Source organism: Psammomys obesus, unplaced genomic scaffold (assembly GCF_907164565.1).
Source record: "Psammomys obesus unplaced genomic scaffold, mPsaObe1.curated_primary_1811, whole genome shotgun sequence".
NCBI classification, from domain to species: Eukaryota; Metazoa; Chordata; class Mammalia; order Rodentia; family Muridae; genus Psammomys; species Psammomys obesus.
This window is the reverse complement of record NW_026596147.1, coordinates 8,618,972-8,640,711: the sequence shown is the minus strand read 5'-3', so window position 1 is coordinate 8,640,711 and position 21,740 is coordinate 8,618,972. Positions and strand designations below refer to the sequence as shown.

General features: G+C 45.2%; 1 protein-coding gene across 1 annotated transcript in view; it reads left to right on the top strand.

Annotated features, from left to right (window-relative positions):
• The window catches only part of Tenm3 (teneurin transmembrane protein 3), a 436,338-nt gene that overhangs the window by 407,929 nt on the left and 6,669 nt on the right, over positions 1 to 21,740 (top strand). Inside the window, exons 23-26 of the mRNA XM_055593562.1 lie at positions 3,855 to 4,030; positions 5,857 to 6,092; positions 16,402 to 16,698; positions 19,769 to 21,380. Coding sequence (XP_055449537.1) covers positions 3,855 to 4,030; positions 5,857 to 6,092; positions 16,402 to 16,698; positions 19,769 to 21,380 — 2,321 coding nt within the window. The remainder of the gene's footprint in view (positions 1 to 3,854; positions 4,031 to 5,856; positions 6,093 to 16,401; positions 16,699 to 19,768; positions 21,381 to 21,740) is intronic.

Genomic DNA, 21,740 nt, shown 5'->3' with positions numbered 1-21,740 from the left:
CGAGGGTTCATAACACAACACCCAATGGCGTGGCTTTATCATTCTGAGTGCTTTTAAGTTGAAGGAGGCTAGAAAAGGCCTGGCTGTTCCCCACCTTCCTCTCTTCCTCCTTTCACTCCAGAAACATGTCATAGAACCTTGAATTCCTCTTCCCTAAAACAGGTCACAGAAACTGGGGTTCTTCTCAGGGTACCAAAAGGGGTACCTCTGTCCTCTCTCCTATTAAAGGCCACAGGACCCTCATTCTAGATCCTCCTTAGGGGCACCAGGTAGAATCTGAACAAACAGGCCTTGTTACTCTGGTCCCTCCACTCATCATCATCCGCTCATACATGTCTGGTCCAATCCTGACTACCCAGCTAGCCCTGCTTCATCCAACGTAAAAATAAAGTACACACATGAGTTACCCCGATGTGCCCCATCCCTTGTGATAAGCAAGGTACTGCAGTACATGCTTCCAACCCCAGAGTCGGTCCTTCTGACCAACTATCTCTCAACATCAGATTAGGCCTTTTCTGTCTTCAGTGGTAAATACCCTTTCTTTATGGAATGGTGGGGGCAACAGACTGGCTCTGCGTTGCTTCCCATGTTTAGTGTAACCAGCAAGTCTAGGGAGCTGTCTGTCTGCCTGGCCTTGTTACCCCTTGGCAAACTTCCTGCAGTGCCGCCAGTCAGGTCTGCCTTACTAAAAAGGTTGCTTTCTTTAAAGCCTTCTTCTGCATCATCTCTAAGGCCTGGCTCTCCTGCACAGTTCCACTGCAAGGACTCCCAGCCTCTGAAGGAGGATCAACAGCTAGCTTAGCTTTCTTCCCAGTGCTGATTTCAGTGCTGTATATCTAAGAATCCCCCAGTACCCTCAACTCCCTCTCCCCCTCCCTCAACCACTCCTGATCTGCCTGTGAAAACCACTATCCGCTCTCCAAGCCTGAGAGCAGAGGCCATCCCCCTCAGGGAAGTCCTAGCAGTCTCTTTAAGCTGGAGCTATCTCTGCTTATGTTCTGGTCCCTGTGGGGGATCCCTAGGACCCACGGGACACTCATTTGTTAGGAGGCAAACTTTGACACGTGACCATTTTGTCTGCTCTGTGGCTCCTCAGTACCGTTTCACCGTAACTTTCACACTGGAGAGTAATCAGAAACTGATGGGGAGACAGCTAGGAAGACACCCTGAGGGCTATTACTCATTCCTGGCCTTCTGTCTTGACACACTTTAGTTCAGTTAACGGCCTTGACTTTGATTTAGCCACTTGTTGGCAGGTGCACATTCAGAATTTCCAGGGCCAAACTGTTAAGTTGAGCCATTGAGGAGGAGCCAGCTTATCCTTAGGTCATTCTAACTGTACCACCTCCAAAGGTTACTTGTGTTTTTATTTCCCAAAGTACCAAAGGCTAACAGGTTGCCTCCTTCAATGCTCAGCCTCCTGGGCTGGAGCCCCCACGTGCTCTACTTCCTATGATAGAAAATGCCTGCCCAGCAGGAAATGGAATGAGTGGTAAGCCAGTGAAAGCATCGAGTCAAAGGTTGGCAAAATGCTTTCTGCAGGAGAAAGGTGAAGTTTCTGCCCGAGATTGAATGGGGCTGGAAAATACAAACCAGCAAAAGGGCAGGTCAGCGGCTGCGAGCAGGAATGAATCAGCTTGCTGCTGGCGAGTAGACTCATGCACAGTTCTCAACTTTGAATCGAGCCCTGTGATTTACAGAAAGGATAATGGGTCCGAGGTCAGGTGCCCAGCGGTTGGAGCGATAGCTCAGCCAGGGGAGCTGAACAAGTGATTTAACCACAACCACGTCGTCTTTATTTTTCCGTCTACAAGATGGGGGAAGGCTAATGAAGTGCAGAATGGCGAGAGCATTCAAAAGGATGTTAATATCTAGAGGACTTGGAGCTGTACGCAGTACAATGTGATGCGAGAATTACACCGAATGTAAGCCTCAACTTGAGAGTGATTGTGCTCATAATTCTGTGTCTCCGCCTTGCCATGTGAATGAGCCTACCCATGCTTGTTTCAGGATCAATAATGTCTTCAGAAAAGCAGTGACAGCAGTAAACTCTTTTGGATTTCTTTCATTTATGCCTTAATGTGCTCAGGGCGTTGGGATTTCTGGGGAGGGGAAGATGTCTGCTTTGTTTCCTCGGCTCTGCCTTTTCAGAGTCCAAGCAACGATGACACTTAATGGGGGCGTTTGTTTCTCTTGCCCTCCATCTCTCCCCACTTCCTCCTGAGTGCCCATCGCCACCGCTGGCTGAGCAGCGTGGCGGACTGTCAGAGCACGTCAGTCAAACCCGTGCTCTTGATGACACTGACCCCTCGGAGTTAATGGGTCAGCCCAGCAACAGACACTGAGCAGACCTGTCTTCGCCATCTTTATCGCCGGGAATCTCCCGACTGTAAACAACGCTTGCGTGCTTTTTCTACCCTGCTTTCCATATGGCTCTGTATTTATACCTACTGTTACGACTGGATGTTAGCCCGCCCCCGATCATTTTTTGCCTTCCTCTAAAAACATCCATTCTCCATTCTCTTCTGAGCCGGTTACAAGGAAGCTTCTGGAATTTCCATTGAGAATTTTGAGTTTGTTTTTCTCCATTAAGACGATGTGATCGTCTTTTTTAATTTTTCTGTGGTGATGTCACAAATGAAAAATTCAGTAAAATTCAATTCTTAGTCAAATGTTGCTCCTATAATGTATTTTATATATGTTAAAAAATAAGCATGTCATAAAATATCAAAGAACTACTGTATGTCATTTCACTAAATATATAGTAAGTCACCTGAGACAGTAACAGTATAGATGAGAGAAGTTGGGGGCTGGAAAGGTGGCTCGGCACTTAGGAACACCATGTCCTCTCTCTAAAGGACCCAACTTCAGTTCCCAGCACACACATAAGGAAGCTCGGAGCCACCTGTAACTCTATTCCAGAGGAATCCTGCAACCCCTTCTGTATTCTGTGGGCACCCTCATGCACGTGCACATAATTAAAAGTAAATAGTTTTTATTGTAGTATTTTTCAAGAAAGGTTATCACCATCACTACCATGGAAGCCCTAAGTTACCAGAAATTACATCAATCACTGAGAAATTTTAAGTCTTTAGGGCTAGAAGTACAGTTTAGTGACAGATACCTGGTGTTCACTAGGTTCTGGGTGCCAGCTCTCAACACTGTCCAAAAGAATCCTTAAAAAGCTTTTTTTTCCCCTTTTGCTGGGTGCATGCCTGTAATCCCAGCACTCAGGAAGGCAGAGGCAGACATATCTCTGTGAGTTCGAGGCCAGCCTGGTCTACAAAGCGAGTCCAGGACAGCCAAGGCTACCCAGATTAAACCCTGTCTCGAAAAATAAACAACAAACAAAACAAAAAAAGGCTTTTTTTTTTCTTTCTAATTATTCTGTTGGAAAATGTGTCAAGATGCTAAAATAATGCTGTAAACGTGTGTGAAGGAGGGACACGTGTGCGTGTTGCATACTCACAGAGGGCTTTAAAGGCAGGGAGCCCTGAATTACGTCTACTTTGTGGAAAATATGAAGGAGTACTCAGGAATTTAATATCAGCAAACATGTTCCCTTTGAAACGGCAAATTAGATGTGCGGGTGGGTTTCGGTCACACTTCAAAGAATAAAATGCTGAGATGGAGAACTATTCTGTTTACTCTTGCTCTCACCGGTGAGGTTTTTCTATGTTAAACAGGCTTTTGATTACTTCAAAGCGTGTTTGAAGTCCTCACTCTGCATAGCTCGAGCACAAAGACAAATACCTCTCCAAATTTGTGCTGCTGACACCGGCGTGCCTTAAATGTGCGGGTAAAAGGTGCCTGTCGGTTCCTTGTTAACACCACGTGATGCCTCTCTCATTCAGCTACGACAGTGAAGGTCGCCTAACGAATGTCACGTTTCCAACGGGAGTGGTTACAAACTTACACGGGGACATGGACAAGGCTATCACGGTGGACATTGAGTCCTCCAGCCGAGAGGAGGACGTCAGCATCACTTCAAATCTGTCCTCCATCGACTCTTTCTACACCATGGTTCAAGGTAAAGGCAAAGCATAAATTCAAATAAATAACGAGTGGGTATGTACATATACATACACACGCGAGTATAGTGTATAAAATATTGTATAGTGTATAAAATAGCACACAGACACACGCACACCTGTGTATACTGCATAGAATATTGCCAGCCTTGGAAAATATCTTTTTCAATTCTTGTTTAAAACAACTGAATTCCAGCTCTTGATGTGTGTCATCCTACCAGGCCTGTATACGCCCTCGCCTCTGCCTTCTCACTGTGGTAACTTGAGGTGTGTGGTGCTGTAATCCATTACGATGTAGTATTTGGAGCCACATATGATAGCAATTTTACCCCACATCCCAAGAAGATATTTATATAATATCTGAGCCCTGTTACAGCTTGAAATAATTACTAAATCCACACTAAACCTGTCTCACTTTGCTTGGGTTTGGTTTGGATTGACTTGTTTTTTTGTTTCTTTCTTTTTCTCTTTCTTTCTTTTTTTCAAAAAAAACTTATCCATCAAGAGACCTCTGTAATCATCTAAAAGTAATATTTCTTGGTTGTATTACTTCTACAAATGGTCCTATATTGTTCCAGAATCTTTCACTGAGACAGAGACACTAGTCTTTGATATGAAAGGGCTTTTTCTACAAGACATTAAGTGGATCCCTTTTCATTGGTAGATCTCCCCCCAAAAATAGTCAGTTTGGGGGAGAATACTACTTCTCATTTCGTGTGTGCAAGCTATGGATACTGACCTTTCCAAAGTGTCTTTGACAAAAGACAACAGAGTGTACGAAGGGGAGGTGGCACTCAGCCTACTCAAAGACAACATGCTTGGTCTATGGCAGATCCCAAAGAAGGTGAACAGTCACTTCATCCGCTAACGTCACTGACACTTTTCATTTCCTCTGGAGTTCTTCACCTTTGGTATTCAGCCAAAACTCTGGTAGCATGAAATCCCAGGAGTCCAAGCTGTCCTCCTAGTCTTGGGAAAGGCATCTGTATTTATCACTCTGTTCTGTTACTTATATTACTTTACTTGATTCATTATTTTATCAGCACCGTGATAAAATACAGTGACAGAGGCAACGGAAGGAAGGTTTTGCTTAGCTTACAGGCCCAGTGGTTTTAGACCGTGATTGCTTACTCATGCAAATGGAAGAAGAGTTTCTTCACCTTGCAGTGTATGGGAAGGAAGGCCATGAGGGAAAAGGGAGAGAAGGAGAGAAACAGAAAAAGCAGGAGGGGGAGAAGAAGATAGGTAGGTACCTGCCCCCAGGTTACTTTGCTGTAGCCAGAGACTCCAAATCTAACCCCACAAACTAAAGACCAGGCTCCCAACACCTAAATCCTTTTTGAGGGATCACTTGCTATCCAGACCATACAACATCCCGAAGGACCTCTTTTGTTTGTGCTCGGGACCCGTTCCCGCCTACTGGGTCTCCTCGCCCAGCCTTGATAGGAAGGTTTGTGCCTAGTCTACGTGCGGTTTGTTATGCCATGTTGATATCCCTGGGCGGCCTGCTCTCTTTTTTTTTTTTAAAGGGGAACTGAGGAAGAGTGGATTAGGGGAGAAGGGAGGTGAGTAGGGGAGAGGGGCTGAGAGGAGTGGGGACAGGCAGAACTGCATGCAGAATGTAATGTATGTGAAGAATACAAATTAAAATTAAATATATGTTATGTGAAAAATGAAAAAAGAAAGCAAAAAGGATATAAGTCCCCCTCAATATTTTAGAAATATTTATCATTTCTGAATACACAACTGTCAGATATTTAACACAGACAGGACAGTTCACCTTCTCTGCTTTTCTTTTCTTTTTCTTTCTTTCTTTTTTTTTTAGACCAGTTAAGAAACAGTTACCAAATTGGATACGATGGCTCCCTGAGAATCATCTATGCCAGCGGTCTAGATTCACACTACCAGACAGAGCCCCATGTCCTGGCTGGCACCGCGAATCCCACCGTGGCCAAAAGAAACATGACTCTTCCTGGTGAGAATGGACAGAATCTGGTAGAATGGAGATTCCGAAAAGAACAAGCGCAAGGCAAGGTCAACGTGTTCGGCCGAAAGCTCAGGGTAAGCAATGCTTAGCGAGGAAGAGGGGGGTGGCCAACGCTGGGCTGCGCCCAGCGCCGCTCTGTGTAGACAGCCTGCCTGCCCGGTCAGGACTCGCCGCCTGCACCCTCATCTGTCTGCGCTGGGTGCATGTCACAAATCGTACCAGCCATCAAAACCCTCAAAAGATGAAAAGGAAAGTCCTCCCTGGGAGGTTGAGGGATTGCGTGTAACGTAGTCTCTGGCTGTCACGTGAGCCTTGCTTGGCTAATGTCACCCTAAGAATCTTAGGACCATAATCTTCCTCTTGCCGCTCTGTGAGCAGCAATCAGTGGCTTCTTCCTACATACGTGGGGATAAGTTAGGCCTGCCTTAAATATTGACCATTTTCAAAGTCACAAAGACGAGGTTGAAAGGGCACAAGCCAGCCATTGAGAGGTGTCTTTCTTTGCAGCCTCCGTGTGTTTGAACTGTGGTTTGGGTGTCCAACCTCAGAACCCCTATGCTGTCTCTTCGAGATTCAAAGAAACCCCACCTTTTATTGTTTGTTTTTTTTTTTTTTTTATAAGAAATATGGTGTTTCTCATTATGCTGGTGTAATTGAGCTTTGCAAAATGGTCTCTGCATTTACTTGTTGGGTGCTTTTTTTTTTTTTTATCACTCTTACATTACAAGCCAAATGCATCTGGGAGGCAAGCTATGATTTATGGTAGCTATTTGGTAAAGACAATGTAGATTAAACACTGAAGCATGCGCTGCAAGAAATCACCTTCAGCCACAGTAAGCTGAACCTGATTCATTCTTTATATTAGCAAACAGAGTTTTAGTTTATCAGGTAAATGTAGATAATTCTCCCCAACATTACTTCCCTTGCCATTAAAAAAATAATAATAAATGACTTCAAATCAAGAAGCAGGAACAAAACATGAAGCTTGCTGGTAATTCCCCTCCACTCCAAATGGCTAAATTATTATCCTGAGGGGCCAGCATTATTTACCTTGGCAATTCTTCAGGGTGAGAAGCAGCCCCTAAATATCACTTCTGGCTATTTCCAAGAAATAGAAATGAAATTTCTAAAAGAATCAGTGGATCAAACATATACTCTGTCTAGCTGGTGGATTATATTCTGAATGCAGTCAATCACAAGGCTCGTGTTTAGGACCATAGCACATGGTCTCTGGAGCCAGGTCTAAATGCAGCCACCTCCTCCCTATGCCTGACTCCAGCCAGCCCCAGTCAGTTTTGGTAGAGATGAAGATAAGGGTGGGGTCAAAGTGAAGCAATGGACAGAGAAACACTCCACGTCTCTGCCTGCTGAGTCTCCTGGGTCCGTGGTCTGTTGACAAGTGAGCTTGAGTTCCTGCCTCCCTCTCCCTGAACCTAGGAGTCAGTGGCCTTGTTCATCTGCAGCTGCCACTTCCTGTATCAGCCCGGGCCCTCCTTCCTCAGCCATTGCAAATGAGCTTGCAGGCTTTGCCTTTCTTACTCAGTGGTTTCTGAGTACATATGCACCTTAGTCACAGAACACACACAAGTCACGATCTCACACATATACTCGAGTCACTGATACACACACAGATACACACAGGAGTCGCAGACACAAGTCATAGGCCTACACACACACACATATGTATACAGGAGTCACAGTCTCATGTAAACACACAAGTCGTAAGCATACACATACACACATACAAAGGAGTCACAGTCTCACACAATCCCATGAGTCACAGGCACCAACACACAGGGGTCACAAGCACACCACTCCTGACACAGTGGCCTTCATCAAAAGACACAAAGAACTCTCCTTCAGTTTGGGCTTTCCCAGCCCTGAACACCAAAGACAACATAACACTTACCTAGAATTTAAAAAAAAAAAAAAAAAACCCACAGGTTTTGGTCTCTGGCTCTACTATCTTTAAACTATTGTTTATTTTATTAAACTGGGAAGTTTTCATGCAAGTATTTAATGTGCTTTGAGCATACCCCCTGCCCTGACCCAAGCCCTTCCCAATTCCCACTTCTTCCCATCCTGTTCATGCCCTCTGGTTCTCTAGACAGCTTCACTTCTGCTTCAGTGGAATCACTACATCCATGAATCTATATAAAAGCTAGCAACCATAATAGAAGAAAAAAAAATGTGATTTTTCTTTTATCTTTGAAACTGACTAGATTGACTTAATATGTTTATCTCCAGTTGTGTCCTTTTTCCTGTGGAAACATGGCATCATCATTCTGGCTAAAAAAACAAAATCTCATTGTGTAAACACTCCACATTGTTATCATCCATCCCTTTATAGCTGCACGTGCAGGCTGGTTCCATAACATACCTATTATGAGTAGGACTGTAGTAAATGGGACCAAATAGTTCTGCAATCATGAAGTACGCATAGCCAACAAACACTTGAAAAAAAAATATTCTGCACTAGCTGTCTAGTTTTCTGTTACTGTGATTAGAACACCATGACCAAGGCAACTTAGGAAAGAAAGCATTTAATTTGGAGCTCATGATTCCAGGCGGTTCAGATCCATGACCATCATGGCAAGGATCATGGTGGAAGGCAGGCGTGGTGCAGGAGCTATAGCTGAGAACTTAGCATTCTGATCCACAAGCATGAAGGAGAACGAGGGAGCTAACTGGAAAGGAAGTAGGCTTCTAAAACCTAAAGCTCACCCCAGTGGCACACCTCCTCCAATGAGGCCGCACCTCCTAATCCTTCCCAAACAGTCCCAATAACTGTGGCCCAAACAGTCAAGTATCTGAGCCTATAAGGGTCATTCTCATTCAAATCCCAACAGTGCCTATCAGAAAAATATAGTATTGCAATTCCATCTCACCTAGTGAGAATGACACTGGCTAAGAAAACAACAAGTCCCCGGCATGTGGGCGAAAGGCGGGAATCGGTACAACTGATGGTGGGATCAGAATCAGTGGAGCCACTGTGGAAATCAGGACAGACTTTCCTCAAGAGGGCAAGAATAGGTGTAAATACAACCCAGTTCTGGGAATCTCTCCAATGGTACAAGTTTTTTTTATAGTAGCGTATGTTTTAGGCCGTTTGTGTTCTGCCCACACACTACATTTATATTAGAAAACAGATTATATAATATTATCTAGATAATAACCACAGCATTGTAATCTTGATAGGTTTTATACTGCTCTGTTACAGACAGGATCGTCTCTATTCACGTAGTCATCACCAGTGCTGGTGATCCAGTGTAAAAGTGCTTTGGAAATAAAAAGCATGCTCACATATCCCTAACCCTAAACCACATGTGCAAAATGTTGGGTTTTTCTCCCCACACAGCTCATGGCTAGGAGAGAGAGCTGTTGAGTTACCTGTGAAGGACAATGTCTGTAGGAAGAGGGAAATACTTTGTTCAAAGGCTACAATAGTGAATTCCATGCCAGCCTTGGAGGAAACAGAGAGGAGAGAGGGGATGGGGGAGAGGGAGAGCGAGATCGCAATCTGAAGTCCCTGGTCCTGTACCCGACTCTAAATGGAGACAGTACCTCTGTAGAGGGAGGAAGGAGTCATACACACAGACGTAAGCATTGATGTCTGTCTAAACAGCAGAAATACGATGCCTCAGCAAAGACGGCTTCAGAAGGAGCAAATGCGCTCCATCAACTGGCCCGCTCAGTCCCACTGACAGCAGATAGCCAGCTGACAGCTGGGATTGCTCCCCCAGAGACAATGCCCACATCACAAGGGAAGGTTTCTGATTGGATGAGCCAGCTCTCACTGCTAATTTCATTCCTCCTCTGTGGAGTCCAAGAGCAGAATTCCAAGTAGAAAGTACCGATGGGAAAGGCTGTTTGAGGACTGAACCTGGGGCCCACTGAGATGGGGAAGGGAAATGAGGGTGGGCAGCCCGTAGCCACGTAGCCACGTGTGCCCTGAATGAGTCTGCAGAGCCATTTGCATCCCTCCCCTTCCTGAGACAAAGAATGTCTCCATTGTCCCTCTCAGTATTTTCTAACAGAAGGTTCTTTTCATTTTCTGGTTTTTGACTTAAATTTAGCCACGTGCCTGCCACATGGTGGACGCTCAAATATTTATTCAGTGAATGAAAGAATGAGGAGAGACAGCCTTGCAATATGGATTTGACGGTGTCTCATTGCATGTAGATGGTCTGAGGAAAAGAGGCTGCGTGCGTGGTGTCTGGCCTTGCCGATGGTCACTTGCTAAAAACAAACCTAGTACTGCACTGAATAGCTAGGTGACTGATAGATGGGTAGCTACTTATTGTACAAAGTGTGTTACATAACAGAGATTTAAAAAGGTGAAGGGAAGGCAGGAAAGGGAAATTTCTGTTAGAAACCGGTAAGTGCATTTTCTATGAGACAGTGCGCTGGGGACAGGAAGGATAAATACAGTATAGACACATGGAACCTGGCAGCAATGCAGGAAAGCATGGCAGAATAAAGATCATTCAGGGCCTTGCTAGCTAGTAGCTACACTTAAAAATAAAAACAGATGCGGGCTGGTGAGGCGGTTCAATCGGTAAAACACTTGCCTCGCAAGCGTGAGGGCCCAAGCGCAGACCTTATAAGCAACTTTAAAAAGCCCAGCAGAGTGGCACACTTGTAATCCAAGCACTGGAGAGGCAGAGGCAGGCGCATCCCTCAGATTGGCCGGCCAGCCAGGCAGCCTGATTGCCAAACTTCAGGACAATGAAAGATCCTGGTTAAGAAGAAGAAGAAAAAGAGGTGATCAGCTCCTGGGGAACAACACCCAGGGCTGGCCTTTGGCCTCCACCCACATGCACACCACAAACTCACAAATAGATGCATGCATAGTAGTTGCTTGTATTTGTATCACATGTATTGTAGTTGCCATGTGATAGCTGGTAAGGAGACAAGGGCCTGGGGCTGCAGAGATGGCTCAGTCGGTAAAGCTTGGAGGCAAAAGTGAGGACCTGATTTCAGATTCCCAGAATCCACATAAAGCTCCCTAAACTTGTTACTTAGATTAGCACACATCTGTAACATCTGTGCTTTCACGGCAGAATGTGGAGCCGAGACAGGAGAATCCCCAACTGCACACAGACCAGCTAGCCTTCAGTACAAAGATCCTCTCTCAAACAAAGTGGAAGATGAAAAGCAACACTCAAGGTTACCACTGACTTCACATACGTGCTCAGGACAAGCGTGCCCATGCTCACACATGCACATACACGTAGCCTCATACACATAAGTGGCACAGACCAGTAATCCCAGCATTTAGGAAGCTAAGGCTAGAGAATCATGAGTTCAAGGCTAGCCTGGACCACATAGGAAGACTGTCTCAAAAACAAAGTTAATAAATAGTCCTAAGTTTTATCCATGCTATACTTTGGGAGCAGCCATCACTCCAACAGCAAAATTCATTTCTCACACCTGCCTAGACTTCATGCTAAAGGAGTAATTTTAGTGAATCATTTCGAAAAAGGAAACACTCGGAATTTGAAAGTCCAGAGTGTGTTTGAAGGCACACGTAAATACGATAGCATATTTAAATCTCACTCAGCCTACCACATTTGTGTGATATTTTAGTACAGTGTTCTGTCCTGGAATGGGATCACACATTTAGTTAGCTCTCGTGCTGAGTGAGCGTGGAGACACAACCATCTGTGGCGGTTGATGCTCCAACAGGGCCACTGAGGAGGCTTCATGTTGTCAGGGAGTATCCTGGGTAGCAAGCTAGCCCTCTGCTCCTCCTCCTCAATAACACTTCAGAAGAGTGTGTGTAGCCCGATTGTACTGGTGCCTCCTTTTAGGCAAATTGTTTAAGGTCATTATGAGTTGAATTCTCAAGCACTCCAGAAGGAAGATTGTAACTGTTGCCCTCTCGTTGTCAAAGGACGCTGTGATTAATTACAGCCATGCTAGATGTAGCTATGAAAATGGAGATTTTCGGGCTGGCTTAAAGGAGATAACGTCCATCCCAGAGGCGGTGACAGTGACCCCCTGATCGTGCCCGATACTGGGATTCACTTCCAGGCTGATAGAGGTTAAAGACTGAAGGTTTTCATCTTGAGATTAGGTTTTCATTTTAACTTCGCTTCTGCCTGTGTGTGTGTGTGTGTGTGGGTACACGTGTGTGCGCATTTGTATGGAAGCCAGATGTGAATTTGTTCCTTCAGTGTCATACGCCTTATTTTGTTGACACAGGTCCCGTCACAGTGACGGGCAGCTAACTGTGTATTAGACCGGCTGGCCAGCAAGCCCTAGTGGGCCTCCTATCCCTGTCTCTCCAGCGCTGGACTTACTAGCACACAGCGCAGTCATCAGATTTTTTTTTTTTAATATTATGCTAGGAATCTGAACTCAGATGTCCATGCTTACATGGCAAGCACTGTACTGACTGAGCCATTTCCCAAGTCCCTTAAGCTGACATTTTTATAACTTAAAATATTTAGAAGGTCCCCCACTGAAATAATGTGCTTTATAAGTACAATACAAGAAAAAAAAAGTAAGGATACTTTGTTTAGGGAAACAGAAGTTAGGTTTACAGTGGATGTGAGGCTTGTCCACTGTAGTTTATTTCCAATGCCCAAAGAAGGCTTGCTTGAAAGGGACAAGAGTAACCAAGAGATGTGTTAGTATCCTTTGAAATTTTATGTTTTGAATAACAGTAACTAATATTTGGGAAAACTAAGAATGTTTAATACCTTGCCAGGCCAAGTGGCATACCTGTCGTGGAAAAGCCAAAGTAGGAGAACTGCTCAAACGGAGGACTTGTATTCCACTGTAATACCCACATCCATGGGTGGACAAACACTCACTCACACTCAGATACCTTGGTTTGTGTTACAATGTAGAGGGAAAAAAATTCCTAGCACAAACTCATTATATGACAGTTTGAAGACACAGGAAAGATATGACAGATAGTATTTGTGTGGATAAAGAGAAAAATTAAAACGACCAACCCTCACTGGGTCTTACAGTGCTTCCAGATGCTCCCAGATGGTGGCATGTTTGGCATGGAGACCCACACAGTGTTGACAGTGATGACATGCTTGATTTTTATCTGGGGGAGGGGGAGGGAGCGTTGGTGTCATATAACCATCCTCACAAACCAAAGCAGCAAAATCAGAAACCAGTAGCAGGTTGCAGGTGAGCAGAGATGAGTTCCAGACCCCATCTTTTGTTATTCAGGCCCCAGCCCCTGGCCACACCGGATATCCAGCCCAGAACTCTGGTGCCTTAGCCAGAGGAACGCTGCAGAGATAAAAAGGGGTTAGTGAATGCAGTAAAGAACTGAAGTACAGATTAAAATGGATGCAGACTGAAATACAAACAGATGGGGCAATAATGTGGGCAGTATTGTGGAAACTACACAGTCTTTCATGGTTATTCATGATATGGAACAACCTCAGGAATTTTTTTTTTTTAGAGAGGGTAAACCTGAAAGTGGGGCTGGGGTGGGGGTGGGGCAGCCTTCTAAAAGCCATTGTGAGAAACCCAAAAGCCCTCATGAAATCATTCAAATGGTACAAATGCTCTTGTCTTCCCCTCCCCCTTTAGTACAGTTCTCGTATTAACTGAGAATTTCGTATATTTGTAGGATATGATTTGATCATATTCATTCCCGGACTCTTCCTCCAACTTCTCCTCAGGAATCCACCCCTCTGCCTCTCCCAACTTTGTATTTTTTTTTAATAACCCACCGAGTCTATTTTGTGATGCCCACACAGAGAGAGAGAGAGATGGGGCCATACACTGAAGTGTGGTTGACCTACCAAAGCTTCTTGCACAGCAAACAATGCATATATGAGCTGAATTACTTGACCCTATCAATTATCAGGTTGGTTTGCTCTCAGACCTCCCTGCAGACTTGAGAAAAGATACTTGTGATATCCGCTGTTGCTTCTTTCCAAAGCATCCTGCAAGCTGTGGCCGAACTCCCCTCGGCAGGGAGCAACTGATGGAGAGGGGTCCCTTGTCAGAAGAGGGAAGGGCAGGGAGCCTCCAGCTGGCTGGTTCACAGTCCAGGAAAATCACTGCACAGTGCCTCGGGGATCCAGCCCAACTTCTGTGTTTGCAGATGGACAGAGCAGATGCAGGGGGGTTTGAAAGCCCAGTGGCAGGCTGCACCTAGGCCTTGTCAGTCCTGGAGGTCAGGCTCTGAAACGCCTGGGACTTCCGGTGTGGACACACACACACACACACACACACACACACACACACACACTGCCTTGGTATGCACAAGTTTCTGCCATGATACAATGTAGTGGTTTTCTTTCTCCTTATAGACTATCTGATAGGGCAGAAAATGCAGGTCCACTTCATCTCCTATGGGCCTCTGCCCTTTCTCATTATTTGTAACTCACCACTCTGAAGTATTTTCCCCAAAAAAAACCTCATTTCTTTAAGACTGACACCACACCTCTCCGTGGACCTCACACCTTTCCCCTTGAACAGCTAGTTAGAAAAGTTGAGGCCTCAGGGAATGTTCTGCTTGGAATGCAATTAGCATTGGTGATAGGATGCAAAAGCTAATTTTACACAAATGTATATGTATATCATATACATACCTGTGCACACATGTATTGTGGTTTAAAGTGATGTGTTTGGGTCTCAGGGTGACAAGGGATAGACAGCGTAACTGGACTGAGGATCTTCTGGCTGAAGCACAGCCCTGGGTATTTCCATAGACAATTAACTGAAGACAGAAAACATGCCCTTCACCCCTATTAGTGAATAAAAAGGGGTGAGGGGAAAGCCAGCCCAATCCTACCTCCACTGTGCCCATCTTCATCCCTGATTGACTGAACAAACTTGAACAGTGAGCTAAAATCAGTCCTCCCTCCCTTAAGTTATTCTTTCAGGTATTTTGCTCCCAGGAACAAGCAAGCTATGGTTGTATTGTAAATACAGGTGTTACAGATGTGTGTGTGTGTGTGTGTGTGTGTGTGTTATGTTATGTTTATATAGAAATATGGTATATATGTCTTACTTTGTTTTCTGTTGCTGTAACAGAATGTCTGACGCTACGTAGTTTACAAAGGAAAAGAGGCTTATTTTAGCCAGCCATCCTAGAAATCCAAAAACATAGCACGAGCGTCCACTTGGGTTCTGTTAAAAGCCTCAAGACAAGAAGTAGAAGAACAAATGATTAGAAAGGGTCAAAGAACAGCCCTGTGAGAGCCTGACCTTGAGGTTCCTGTGAGAACTCTTTCAATCTGTTGGAACATGATCCCTCTTAAAGGCTCCACCTCCTTATACTGTTACATTGACAACCAAATTTCATCCTAGGTTTTGGCAAAACAAACCATATATATATATATATATATCCAATCACCTCAAGCTGTTCATTTGTCAGTTCTAAAAGTGAAGGTTAAAATGTGGCCATGGACTGTCAAGGTGGTTGGTTCCATTTAATTTTTAACAATGTAAACATCCGTTGAGAGTTTCGTTGCGTACAGACTACCATCCCCACAAAGCTTCCACAGAAGGCCTTAAACGACCATCTCTTCTCTTCAGAGTTCTGTCTGCAGACACTGCAAAGTAGAGTTCAGTGAGCACCACGCTTGCATTGCAGCGGTGAGTGCCGGCCCGTGGATATATGTCTCATGTCACAGACAGTAACAGCCAGATCTCGTCCGAGATCCCGGACATGGCACGCAGCCATGAGAAGACAGATTGCAAGGACACAGTGCTAGATTTACAACTGAAATACAATGTCCAGACCATTGGATATGTGGTAGGAAAGAACTCTAAAGTCCGGGCCAGTTACCCAGATGTTATCAAAAGAAAACAACGCTCTAAAAAATGGCAAGTTTTCAGTACTTGGCCCAAAGCAATGATCATATTTGTAACCTCCTGCTAGTTCAACTCATTAATAATTTACAGTAATGTGGGCTCCAACTTCTACTTAACTGCACTTCAAAGGGTTAGAGGCACGTTTACCACTGTTTTATTTAATGTAGTTATGATTAATTCACTAAGTAATTACTGTTTTCTTTGTCCTTTTGGAGGAGGAGCTTGGAGTGATTTATACAGAGTGTTGTGTTTATCACTGGAAAGTCTTTAAAGCAAGCATGTTTTGAGCTCTCTCTCTCTCTCTCTCTCTCTCTCTCTCTCTCTGTTGCTCTTAGTTTACAAAATTTAATTGAAACAGCTTTGGACAAATGCCAGGCTGCCTTTCTGCTTAATCAAACCTTGTGAAAGAGCAATTCATCTATTACCTTGTACTTGTATCTAAGAATTTGCTAAATTAATTTACTGACAAAGAGAATCAATCACCGTAAACCGTGTTTGAACAATCCTGGGACCACCGACGGGTGGGAAGTGGCTAGCCCTGGAATGAGGAGATGTGTTCCATCTCACTTTGTTTTGTGACAGGTCAATGGGCGAAACCTCCTCTCAGTGGACTTTGACCGGACCACCAAGACCGAAAAGATCTACGATGACCATCGGAAATTCCTCCTGAGGATCGCTTATGACACGTCGGGGCACCCAACTCTCTGGTTGCCTAGCAGCAAGCTGATGGCCGTCAACGTCACCTACTCATCCACCGGACAGATCTCCAGCATCCAGAGAGGAACGACCAGCGAAAAAGTGGACTACGATGGGCAGGGGAGGATTGTATCTCGGGTCTTCGCTGATGGGAAAACGTGGAGTTACACATACCTGGAGAAGGTATGCCTCTGTTGTGGTGTTCGGGTGGGATGATGAGTATTTTCCAACACTCCCCCAGAGCTCGATGAGGAGAGGAAGCCGCAACACGTGACTGGGCGCCATTTATTATTCTAAGTATCGCCGTGGCAGTCACAGGGGTACAGGCTGATGAATTTCTGTATTAGCAGAAGAGTTTCGCCTTAGTTAAGTTCTACTATCTGAGACCCTTTTAAGTGATTTATGCTGTAAACAAACAAGCACTAACGCTATCCACCTGCCAAGCGCATACACTGACAACATTCACAAATTAGACCCAGAGCTTGCAAGTCATTTGTAAATAATTTCTGCTCCGGCTCTTTCATTTAGGAGAGAGCTTGCATTAGCACAGTTAAAACTGTCAGTCGTGTGTTGTCTCTGGCAGGGCTTCAAAATAACCATAAAAAGCATGTAGGGCCTATTTATGCATTATTAAGCAGAAGAGGCTATTTTCCTGGAAAGCCACACTCTCAGATCCTGCGTGGTGTCTCTCTTTCATTTGCATGTAAGAGATAAAGCATCATAACTTGGGCTCTTTCCCATTCTTCAGATCTGTGCACAGCACCACAGATGGAGATTTAGAGCTGCACGTGGCAGTGAGCTAAGCTGTGCAGCCTGAAGTTGGGGTGAGGGTCAAGAAGCATGGAAAGGCCAAGGGTGGGGGTGGGAAATGGGACTGGACCATTTCCTACAGCTCACCTCCTAAGGAACAGAATCCACCAAAGAGCTTTTTTGCAGATGTTTCATCTGCCTCTGAGGCAAGCATCATCCATAGGAAACGACTTGGTTTTGAGGTCTTACAGGCCTCAACTCTTCCGCCAGCATACTCCCCGTCACATGGCGCCTGAGTTGCAGCCTCAGCTCTTGACATTCACTGCCTCCAGCCGTGTGGACGTTAAAAGTTATGCACAGAAATGTTTGTCCTCCAGGACAGTTATGAGCCATGCAAATTGCTGCCACATTCACCTCAGCAATTCTCTACCAGAGATCTCTACAGAACACCTTACAGCCCTCTTTACCAGGAGCATATCTACCTCACAGGCCCCTGAATCAGACGCAGAGCTCAAGGTAGGATGCCACAGTCTTAAGGCAGCCTACCAACTCTAAATACTTCCAGCAAGGATCCTCCTGGCCAGGCTGTGTTTCTGCTCCTTAGCAGAGATTCACTCTGGACCATGGACTATACCTGTTTGATTACAGACTCCTTCTAGCCCATCATCACACGATAGCCACTGAGCAGCTGTTTGGAGACCATGGAGTAAGCTCCCTGTACACAGGCTTGTCTAGGAATGTATCTTGCTACCTGAGAGATACTTCAGACTCCAATCTAAGCAGCCCCAGGGGGACTTCTCCAAGCACAAGGGGAAGAGACGGGAACATTGACCCCGTTTAGACTAAGCACATTACGTAGAGTAGAAATACCCAACCCTCACAAAACAACAGTGATAACTGTTATTGTCACAGTGTGGCCTAAAGTGTTTAAAGGAGAGCCAAAAGGGTTGTTCAGGCCTTCCTCAGAAAAGTACAAGCCATGTGTTAGTCAGCTTTCTGTAACTGTGACAAAATGCCTGAGGTGATGACCCGTTCTGAAGAAAGATTTTAGCTCTCAGCTTCAGAGGATTCAGCCCACCATCACTTGGCTTCACTGTTACAGGGAAGATAAGCATAACAGGGAGATAAGGTAGCGTAATAATGAGCATGCATCAGGCAAAGTCGTTCATCTCACGACAACCAGGAGGTAAAGAGAGTACAAGGAAGACCTGAGGGTCCCAATGTCCCTTCAAAGGCACATTCCCAGTGACGTAATGGGTCTTCCCAACTTCCCGGTAGTACCACAGGCTGGTAACCAACTCCTCGACAGATGGTCTTTAGGGGACATTTCAGATCTGTAATAACCTCCAGGTAAAAAATTTTGCCAGCTCATGGCCAGAGAAGAGTCTTCCGGAACCTACATCTTAAGAACCATTTTTGACTAGAGTACGAAATGGAAACAAGGAGTCTTGACAAAAGATTATTATGCATTTGCATGCCAGAATCAAGAGTCTGTCCTCACGGTCCTTCCTGTTGGCTATGGGGTCAGAGGAAACTTTATCACAGGGAGAACCTCCCCAGGCCTGCATTACAGTTGGGCCTCACTCAGCCGACCCCACGGTTGACCTTCTCTCATGGTGCTTCAACAAGCTGATGCCGTCTGTCTTTCTGTACTCAACCTGGGTGAGGACAGTAGAGATTATTTTTATTTGTAGATCTATTTTTTTCATAATTCAATACCAACACTTAGAGAACCTAGAAACCATTATGGGAGTACCAGAAGGGTAATTCAGATTTGGTGTCTGCAAAAGGAATTATTGAAATGTAGAGTCATCTGTACAGATCCCGGATTTAGACACCATGTCTAAATCCATATTTCCATGAAGGGCATGTACGACTCTGATTCACCGTGGGGCTAATTTAGCCCTGTTTGTTGACATTGATGCTTTATGTACACATTATTCATTTCAGGCTAATTTTATGTCTCTTCTTCATAAATATTTTGGCTTTGTTCCTCCCCCAAACACACAGGAAATTAAAGCCTGATTTGAGTGGCTCTTTAGTCAAACGAGGGGGAAAGCCACCTTACTAAATAATTGCTAATTATAGATAGGATTGCATTTCCCCTCTGCTATTTTCCCCTTGAAATATTGTCTTCAAACCAGCTTGTTTCGTGCCTGCGCTGTGGCTTCTCCAAGTCCATTGACAATCTGCTGGTTGGCTGGGGAAGCCTGGGAAAAGAATGGCGCAATCATGACAAGTAGCACATTATGAATCTTAAGCCACTGACTGCGGAACCCTTCACAATTAAGCATCTAAGCAAATTAGGCAGGGGATCGTTAACGCCGGGTAAGGTCAAGGATAACCCAATTAAAACGAAAACCATTTTCTCGGGTGGAATGTTCCCATGTGTCTGTGGTCACTAAATCTGCTTTTGTGCCGCCTCGCCCCCGTTCCTCCCTCCCCCCCCCCCCCGCCGCCCCAATTCACAAACCCCGGATGACAGCCTGTGTTCTCTTCACAGTCCATGGTCCTTCTGCTCCATAGCCAGCGGCAGTACATCTTCGAATACGATATGTGGGACCGCCTGTCTGCCATCACCATGCCCAGTGTGGCTCGGCACACCATGCAGACCATCCGGTCCATTGGCTACTACCGCAACATCTACAACCCCCCGGAGAGCAATGCCTCGATCATCACGGACTACAACGAGGAAGGGCTGCTTCTGCAAACAGCTTTCCTGGGAACAAGTCGGAGGGTCTTATTCAAGTACAGAAGGCAGACCAGGCTATCGGAAATCTTATACGATAGCACAAGGGTCAGTTTTACCTACGATGAAACAGCGGGAGTCCTGAAAACAGTAAACCTTCAGAGCGATGGGTTTATTTGCACCATTAGGTACAGGCAAATCGGCCCCCTGATTGACAGACAGATTTTCCGCTTTAGTGAAGATGGGATGGTAAATGCAAGATTTGACTATAGCTATGACAACAGCTTTCGAGTGACCAGCATGCAGGGTGTCATCAATGAAACCCCACTGCCCATTGATCTATACCAGTTCGATGACATTTCTGGCAAAGTCGAGCAGTTTGGAAAATTTGGGGTTATCTACTATGACATCAACCAGATCATCTCCACCGCCGTCATGACTTACACGAAGCACTTCGACGCTCACGGCCGAATCAAGGAGATCCAGTATGAGATATTCAGGTCGCTCATGTACTGGATTACAATTCAGTATGATAACATGGGCCGGGTCACCAAGAGAGAGATTAAAATAGGGCCCTTTGCCAACACTACCAAATACGGGTATGAATACGATGTTGATGGACAGCTCCAAACGGTCTACCTGAACGAGAAGATCATGTGGCGATACAATTATGACCTGAACGGGAACCTCCACCTCCTGAACCCCAGCAGCAGCGCCCGCCTGACGCCCCTTCGCTACGACCTGCGGGACAGAATCACCCGTCTGGGGGACGTTCAGTACCGGCTGGATGAAGACGGCTTTCTGCGTCAGAGGGGCACGGAAATCTTCGAATACAGCTCCAAGGGGCTCCTGACTCGAGTCTACAGTAAAGGCAGCGGCTGGACGGTGATCTATCGGTACGACGGCCTGGGAAGGCGCGTGTCCAGCAAAACCAGCCTGGGGCAGCACCTGCAGTTTTTTTACGCCGACCTGACCTACCCCACTCGGATTACTCACGTCTACAACCACTCAAGTTCAGAAATCACCTCCCTCTACTACGACCTCCAAGGACATCTTTTCGCCATGGAGATCAGCAGCGGGGACGAGTTCTACATCGCCTCGGACAACACGGGCACGCCGCTGGCTGTCTTTAGCAGCAATGGGCTCATGCTGAAACAGATCCAGTACACCGCCTACGGGGAGATCTACTTTGACTCCAACATTGACTTTCAGCTGGTAATCGGGTTCCATGGAGGCCTGTACGACCCGCTAACCAAATTGATCCACTTCGGAGAAAGAGATTATGACATTTTGGCAGGACGATGGACAACACCGGACATCGAAATCTGGAAAAGAATCGGAAAGGACCCGGCTCCTTTTAACCTGTATATGTTTCGGAATAACAACCCTGCAAGCAAAATTCATGATGTGAAAGACTACATCACAGGTAAGATGACTTTTTTTTTTCCTTTCCAAGTGCTAAATTACTGTTACCGTTACATTAATACACAAAGTAACTAGACTTGACCTTTTGGATGCATTCATTTCTCTACGGATCCATAGAGAAACCACAAAGGGAATATGAAATACAGTTACTTCCTACTCTGCCTGACTATGCTCAAGGCCATAGTTTCAGAAATGACATGGAATTCAATCATCTAAGGAACAGAAGAGATACAGAGAGCAGAAAACATGCTAAATTCAGATTCCCAAAATTGAAATACCAATCTTGTTTCATCTCTACAGCGCTGTGGGCTTTATAGTCTAATTTTGGTTTGTTTTTTTTTTTTTTTTTTTTTTTTTTTTT